This window comes from Gobius niger (assembly GCF_951799975.1).
Source record: "Gobius niger genome assembly, chromosome: 8".
In the NCBI taxonomy this organism is placed as follows: Eukaryota; Metazoa; Chordata; class Actinopteri; order Gobiiformes; family Gobiidae; genus Gobius; species Gobius niger.
In genome coordinates this window covers 16,964,718-16,973,147 of record NC_136859.1, presented here as the reverse complement: position 1 = coordinate 16,973,147, position 8,430 = coordinate 16,964,718, and the positions used below count along the sequence as shown (strand labels likewise).

Sequence of the window (8,430 nt, the reverse complement as noted above, 5' to 3'; positions counted from 1 at the left end):
ATTAGTCTCAGTGTAAAGCATGGAAACGTTTTTCAAAGATAGCACACCGAAAGATAACATAGTGTGTTATGTAGGCCGATATTACAGCCTATCACTGTGTCACTGGTTGACCTGCGTATGGCGGGCACTGAGTCCTCCACAGACAGATAAGAAGGTTCATCATTCAGGTCTTGGCTCGGATTGGCGCTGAACATTTTCATCTTCTATTTGGTAAATTCCATCCATCGATTTTCTTCCGCTTTATCCAGGGCCGGGTCGCGGAGGCAGCAATCTGAGCGGAGAAGCCCAGACTTCCCTTCCCACGCACACTTCCTCCAGCTGTTCTGAGGATGTCCTGAGGCGACACCAGGCCAGCTTGTCCCACAAGTGTGTCCTGGGTCCTCCCGAGCGCAGGAAGGCGAGCAGGTGGCATTTGAATTTGATGCTCGAGCCTCCTCAGCTGGCTCTTCTCGATGTGCATGAGCAGCGGCTCTACTCCGAGCTCCTCATCCCATCTCCAAGGGTGTGCCCAGCCACGCTGTGAGGGAAACTCATTTCGATCACTCGTATCTGCGATCTTGTCCTTTTGGTCATGACGAGTGAGGTGACGTTCCACATTGGGACAGCCAGATGATGTGTGGGTGGACCGACCGTCGAGGCACATGCCTTCGTCTTCGTGACGGAAGAAATAGAAAAAGTAAAGCCAGCTCTTTGCATATTGCTGGGATGAGTTCACAATAATAATAATGATATTGGCTTATACTTGTATTGTACTTTACAAGCCTTTAGAAATATTACTGTGCTACACTGTAGTCATTATTAATTCACAACATACTCGGAGGTGGTTAGCTACAATTGTAGTTACAGCTGCCCTGGGGGTAGAGTGAAGGAAGCGATGCAACCAGGCTGTGCCATCGGCCACTCCGACCACCACCAACCACTCACTCACTCCATTCATTCTAGCCTATTGTACATGTTTTTAGTGGCAGGGTAAACTGGAGTAGCCAGAGGAAACCAGCACAGGCACGAGGAGAACATGCAAACTCCTCACAGAAATGCCTCGTCCACCTGGGGATCGAACCCGCGACCTTCTAGCTGTGAAGCATGAGCGTTATAAAAGTGGGTTAATTTAAACAAATCTTTGGAAAATAGTCACAGATAGAGACAAACATGTGACCTGTTGCGCAGCTCAGTGGGGTCTTTTTGCGAGGGGCCAAAGTGGGCTGTATGTTGTGAGAAGGAGAGGCAGCTGTTAAAGCTATGCATAGATACATTGTGCACCGCTGCTCAAGAATCATTGCAATGCACAGCGGAGGGTATAAAGGCCACTGCGCCTGCTTTAAAGGCTGGAGTTTATGTTTTTAGACACGAACCAGTTTGCTTTACGTAATACTGGATACAGGCTGGTAGTAAATCCGCAGCTGCTGTTTTGTGTGTGTAAGGCACTGAGCTATTGCTACACTGCACATTCTTGGTGAACTTTTGTGTATTTGATGGCCAGCTGCATCAGGACGCACAGATTCCAGTGATTGGTTCATTGACTTTTGTAAATCTGTGGGAATTTTGGATTTGTTAAGTGCAGGACAGAATTAGGTCAACGGTTGAATAATAGTTAAAACAAATGGTGATAATAGTCCGGGTAGGTGTAGCTGTCAGTAAAGGGGATACTGTATGGTTCATTCCCTGCAGCACTGGTTCTGCATGGTAAAATGTTAGACCTCCAGCAATGGCATCCCGTTAACATTTAAGTTATTTGTGCTGGTTCATCACTTCATATTTTTTTTTTCATTTGACTGTTTGCTTAAATCTGTCATCACTGATTATTGTTGAATTTTACTTACAGGACATTATTTTACTACAAGAGCTTTATTTAGCCACACTTCCAGAGCATTTGACCAGGGGACCCTCCAGCAAGCACAATATCTGCACCAGATGGGACCTCTCCTACGCAATCTTCATCCAACACAAGCCTGGATCCAAACAATGTTCCTACGCGGGCTAGAACACAATTCATCAGCCGATCTAAAAGCAACAAAATAAAAGTCATGTTCTGCCACATGGTCAGGAGGCTCTTTGTTCCAAATCATCTACAGGGACAGCCAAGTATTGAGAAAATGATCCGCTGAACTCAGATTTATGAAATTTACTATGACGTTTTCCTGCATATTATCATTAAACAGAAGTTTTCTTTTAAAATAATATTGAAATGCTATTCAGTTTCCATGTACCCCCTGCTAAGTGCCCGAGGGAGACCTGGCATTTGGAGTTTCTTCTCCCATGTGGCTCCAGGGAGGGTTTTTTATTGATATAATTGAGGAAACTGTTGAAGATACTGTTATTTAGGGAAGCTTTTGGCTGATGGAGTCTTTATAATTTTATGAAATTGTTATGTTGCTTTTGTGTCACCTGTTTTTTTTTTTGTACAGCTGTTATTTTCACCAATAGCAAAGTATTGACACTATGAATGAGTGGAACTAATGATGTGGCAAAACCCAAGAAAACCAAAGAGGATAAAAGCCAGTGTGACAGTCAAGGAGCCGTGGGGAGTTCCAGCACCATGGACAGAGGTCGTCTGCAGCTCGCCTCACTGTGCAACGATTGCCTCCTATCAGTTTTCCTCAAACATCATAAAGCCACATCATTTTTATCAGTTTACAATACCAACTATTGGTCCTGTCTGGCAACCGGCCAAAATGTGTTTTGTTGAATCAGCTCAACAAAATGACTAAGGACATTTCCCTGGGAGTGACCTCAAAGTGACTTTTAATATGCGGTCATTGCACCTTTACAGAATTTACAAGCTTTGAGGCGGCGGTGGCTCAATGGTAGAGCACAGTAGCAGCTAACCACGACTGAGTATAGAGGCTCAATGAATAATGTGTAATAATAATAATAAAGACAAGCGCTGCATAGGCTGAGCATGTGAGTATGTTTTTTGTAAAGAATTAAGAGAACTAAGATAGATCTGAAAGTACTGGTTGGTTATATTCTCATGCTGTGATTCGGTATAACCTGCTTTAGTTATTTTTTGGTTGGTTAGTACAGTGGTTCTCAACCTGGGGGTCGGGAGACAAATTTGGGGGGGTTGCCAGATCATGTAGATAAAATATACATACCTTTTTTAGCGTATATTATAATTTTATTGGCGCATGTGTGTGCTATTTTACCAGAGGGCCATTATATGTTTGTTTTTTACTTTGTTTTTTAATAATTATTTAGGCTAATGTTCCGATTTCTCACGGTGTGACCCGGGCGGGGGGGTCACAAACCCCTTTAACTGTTACAATGGGGGTCGCGGCTCCAAAAGGTTGAGAACCACTGGGTTGGTAAGTTTGCTTTCACTGAACTTAGGAAACTATCTGACATGTCTCTCTAATGGATCTGAGTGGTTTGTCCGGACCTGCTTGAACGAGTTGCCTGCAGTACAGGACAATAAATGTGGTGGAGTTTGTCGAGGGGAAAGAGGTCTCTAGATTTAATGTTACATAAACCATGATCAGGATTTTTCAAACATAGAGACACATTTGTTCCTTCTAAAAAAGTGGCTCAAAGTCAGATTTTTGGAGTGCTTTCTTCCCTCCACATGTGGTGTGTCCTACATGTCGCCCCAAACGTGGACGGTATGTTCAGAGCTGACACTCATTTCGCACATGGGGTGTTGGGGCAGAGCGTACCTCTCTTTCAACCGCGGCCCAAAGCAAAGTTACAAAACAGTGCATTCCTTCCATCGAGGACAGATCCTTATCACAACACAAGCTGCGCGGCCTCTGAATAGCAGGTGAGCCTATTATTGAATTGAGCTGTGGATTCCAGGACCATTCATCCATCTCAGGCTTCCTTTTGAACTGGCCAGTGTTTGTATTTGTCAGATTGCGCTCACACAGCACAGGAGCACTCGTTTCAACATGACTCGACACTTTTCAAGGCAGACAGTAAAGGATGAATTCTAAAATTAGTCTGTAAGAAACAACATGAGGATTAGTGCACATGTGAGTGAGGAGGTTCTAGGAGGTTGTGGGTTCAAGCGCGACAAACTGCTGTGTTTTACAAAATCCAGAGCTGTTAATGTTTCTTTGTGGGTAGCAATTGTCACTATATGGACAACTGAGATTATGACGGGGCAAGAAGGTCCCGGGTTCGATTCCCACCTGGACGGGGCCTTTCTGAGTTTGCATGTTCTCCTCGTGTCTGCGTAGGTTTCCTCCGGGTTCTCCGGTTTCCCCTACCACTAAAACATGTACAAAAGGTTCCCCTCTGGTGCCAGGACACCCTGAAAAAGAGAGTCTTCATTTCAGTGGGACTTTCCTGGTTAAATAAAAGTAAAAAAAGAAAAACACCAGTGACCTGAATCAACACTGGCTCCTGTAATCACCAAAACAAACATGTGGAAAAAACAAATGACCAAAAACAACAGGGTCAAGCGGATGCCATGAAGCATGACAACCATTCATTTATTTGTATAATATTGAAGTGTAGAAATGTGTAAAAATATAAATATATAAATAATCCTAATAAATGAACCGAACATTGAAAGAAAATAACAAAAATATATACAAAGTAAAGCAGACCAGTGACATGCAATATGCAAATACTTTCTGTTCCTTCTCCCTCTCAGAGTTTTGACGCTGTGAGTCCCAATGGCCCATCACACACAGTGCTGGTCCTGCTCACTTTTCCCATGATGCATCTGGAGACCTGTGCTCCCCCTCTCTGGGTTTACGCATACATCATAGTGTGGCCATTCTCCTTTTGACACAACCCTTTGATTTCATCCTGTCAGTCAAAGGAGTGGCTTTTGTTGAGATACTCTCTCTCTCTCTCGTTATCCGCTCTGTCAGTGAGATTCAGGTCCAATGTTCTCTGCCCCTGGTGCATTCTGGGAATTGGATGACTTCTTGATTACTCTCTGAAGAAAACGGAATATGTCCCACTCGGTCTTCGTTGGCATATTTGTTGGAGTTGGTGCTTCAAAACTGTAAAAACAAGGATAAGAATGTTTTAGCTGTAGCTGGCAACCGATCCTTTCCTTTATTGACTGAGTAATGAGTCACATTTTACATAAAGTGTAACCGTTTAATCTGGTCCTTACACGCCAATGTAATATATCAATAAAGCAAGTCCATCTTTCCACTGTAGCCAAGTGGGCACATTGTTTGTTTATGCGTTTTGGGAGGTGCACCATTGTAGCTATAGCTTTAATTGATTCCTTCCATCCTCCCACTCACAGATACTGTTTGGTTGCCCAGATAAAACAACACTATACTCCCTCATGTGTCAGACTCAGCCCTATTAACCAAAGTAAAAAGGAGATGCACCACTCCTTCTGCTCTACAAAAGAGAGCATGTCTTCACAAACAAGAGCCTACACCCCATGAGTGGAAACAGTGATGAAGATTTAAGCGGAAACTCACCGGCGCTGGCAGAAGTTAGAGCAGCTGTGATCATTGAGGTTGGCACAGGAGCAACGGGCAGTGGATCTCCGGCGACGGGACAGGCCACTGCCCAGGCCATAAATACTGGTCTTACTACGCACACACAGATACAGATACTTAGACTTTGTTCCTTGATACGGCACTTTTTATTCAACAGCAATATAAGAGCAAAGTAAACTTTCCCTTATGCAATATGTTTGTATCTGACACAGGAGAACCACAAACCTGTGGTACAATGTTACTTTAAATAGCACATATTTTAAACAGACAATCACATGTCTAAGTGAAAGGAAACAGGCACACATGTTTTGGAGGACATATTACTGTTGTTTACCTTGGTGTGTTGACCCAGATGATGTCTAAATGGCAGAAGTAGTGGCACTCTGAGTCCAGCTGGCTGCTGCAGGCGCAACGCCTGGTCCTCACTCCATGAGATGACGGGACACTGTGGGGGTCTTCTGTCTGCTCTTTCATCAGAGGAAGACCAAGACCTACAGAGACAATGCACTTTAGAGGAACTGCAGTGAGATTTATTATTCACTTAAAAAGCCAACAATGTCTCTATAAGTCATGTTGAAAATGACACAAGTTAGAAAAGCAAATTGCATTTTACTTCAATAAATGAGTCAGTGAATATAATACAATAATGTAAATGACTGAGCCGTTCTTCCAAAAAGCTGCAGAGAAAATGTGAATTGCTACTCACCCTCGTGCACCGAGGCCCACAGGCTGATGAGCAGCAGAATATTCGTGTGTAACGACATATTGGGGCTGATGATGTCCATACACTTATTATTGAACTGCTGTTGTATTTGTCTGAGCTCTGACACTTAAAGCGCCTCTCTCCCTTATGACATCACAGGCTCCGCCCACTGCCTTAGAGCAGCGTGGAGAACGGCCTCCCAGCCGGGATATCCCACCTGTGACAAATTCCAGAGATAGCTGTGCTCTCTGGAGATGGGCTGTCACCTGCAGGCAGGCGAGATGGACATGACTTAGATGGATATGAAACACTGTATTTTACATGTAACAACCCAGAAGAAGACCATGAACATTCTTCAAAATCACAGATATTTAGACATAAATATAATTATAAACTGACGATTGAATTGTAAAATAACAATCATCAGAAAAGGCATAGGCTAGTTCTGCACCTCACAAACTATTTTAAAACAATTTGAGCCTGAAACAAAAACACACAAGACATTGAAATTTATTCCTGTTATTGTTTCATCAGCATTGAGAGAGTTAAAATCTGTTACAGAATGTCTCTCCTTCACTTTCATTTTCACTTAATTTTAAAGTCCTGTCTTATTTTAACCTTGTGATGTTGTGTGAACGCAACCTTTTCATATTCAGTGTCATTCTAGTCCTTTATAACCAGCCACGACATCTCCACTGACGGGTCTTTATTAAAGTCGTCCCTGCCTATTGGTTCTACCTGACCTCAGCTCACTCCAATTCTAGAAACCCTCACTGGTGGCTTTTTCCAAGAGTGCTACAAATACATAATAGATAGACAGGAAAGGAGAATTTCCCTGGTGAGGACGGATTGTGAGGAATGTTGATCTGTCTGACACACCATCAATATATCTGCACTTGTTCCCACGGCAGAGGTTTGTGCACAACCCCTGGAGCTAATCTGCCCCCTGCACAGGAATCACATATTAGACAGAGCTTTCTAGGAAAACTGGCCAGGAAAAAGAGTAATTAGACCGTTTTGCAGCAGGATGCAAAGTCATGCTGGCTGTCAACTCCTGGCATCAATGTAATCTGCATTTCTTTTCTTTTTTTTGTTGATGGATGCATATCAAAGGCTGCAATGAATAACCTGTATAAGCTGATAAGAGGATGCGTAACCTGACCTCAAGTAATAGATAACCTAATTTAAAGCCGGCGTTTCTTTCAGGGCAAATTTCCTGCACTTTTCACAACCTAAATTCGCTGCGTCGCTGTCATATGATCGAGCTCAATCAGTTACAGTTTCACATAAAGCAACACCTTCTTTGTCAGGGATGAACAGCACTCATCATCAGTAAAATCACCATTGTTTCAAATATTATGAAGTTGCCATTTTCCTGTCTGCTCCCCAAGGCCAACATTGGAAATAAGAATTTGTTCTTCATGTTTTTCCTGATAAAATACAGGAAATAAATAGGTCAATAGGTTTCATGCTGCTGAAACATAAGACCCAATGCTGCAGGTGTGACTCTCAAATGCTTCTTACTGAGCTCTGATTTGAAGAATTGAAATATAAGAGAAATACAGGATTATCATTTAACCTGATCAAGGTGGTTTGTAACTTAAAAGTATAAATGTGTAAAGAACTATGTTTAATTATTTTAGATTTTATGCAGAAACATCTGTAATAGCAGTGATGAAATGCAGTGTTTTTATAAACTCTTAAATGAGTGCATTTCTTCCAGTTCAGCTTTACCCAACTCTAAAAGCTTCTTGACTGGTGTTTACAACCAATAGGCCAGAGTAACGCCTCATTTGAAAGCTAAGACCCACAAGACTAAACTAAACTAAAATCTTTTTCCTCACTGTGTTGTTGTAGACATTTTTTTTGTTGCCCTTTATGTAGCTTTTTGAAAGTGTTTCGTGGCTTTTTTTGTTGCCTTTTTATCACACTTTTATCACTTTTTGGTCACTTTTTTTTGTTTGTTTATTTAGTTGGGACAATAATGAATGGGGAGACCGGGGCTTTTTGTCACGCGGGGTAATTTGTCACATTGTTTTTATAGCCACACGAGAGGGCGCTGTACGCTGATACTGGTATATAATATATGCATTGGTTTTCCTCTTCTCTTACAATAATAATTCTCTCATTTGGCTGAAGACATGAGGACAGGACACATTTGAATTGTTTTTATGCCTTTTACCAAACTTTAATGTTTGTGTTATTTCTGTAGTGAGAGCTTTCCTTTTGTTAGAGCCTGAAACAAAAGACATTGATCTGAAAGACAGATTAGATTCGATTTGAGCCGTTTTAGAGCTATCATACTAAAGCTGTTTG

The 8,430-nt window shown here is 42.2% G+C and overlaps 1 protein-coding gene across 1 annotated transcript; it reads right to left on the bottom strand.

The window, feature by feature from the left end:
- Positions 1-4,466: 4,466 nt before the first annotated feature.
- Positions 4,467-6,408, bottom strand: LOC306966230 (uncharacterized protein). Its single transcript, XM_079560913.1, has 4 exons — positions 6,118-6,408; positions 5,746-5,902; positions 5,391-5,504; positions 4,467-4,952 (listed from the first exon to the last, which is right to left on the bottom strand). The coding sequence occupies exons 1-4, from the start codon at positions 6,194-6,196 to the stop codon at positions 4,814-4,816; spliced, it is 489 nt and encodes a 162-aa protein (XP_079417039.1). The 5' UTR covers positions 6,197-6,408; the 3' UTR covers positions 4,467-4,813.
- Between the last annotated feature and the right edge of the window lie 2,022 nt (positions 6,409-8,430).

Coding starts and splice junctions, on each gene's coding strand:
- LOC306966230 (XM_079560913.1), bottom strand. CDS start 6,196: ATGGACATCATCAGCCCCAATATGTCGTTACACACGAATATTCTGCTG. Junction 5,903..6,117: donor GTGGGCCTCGGTGCACGAGG/GTGAGTAGCAAT, acceptor TTGTCTCTGTAG/GTCTTGGTCTTCCTCTGATG. Junction 5,505..5,745: donor ATCTGGGTCAACACACCAAG/GTAAACAACAGT, acceptor GTGTGTGCGTAG/TAAGACCAGTATTTATGGCC.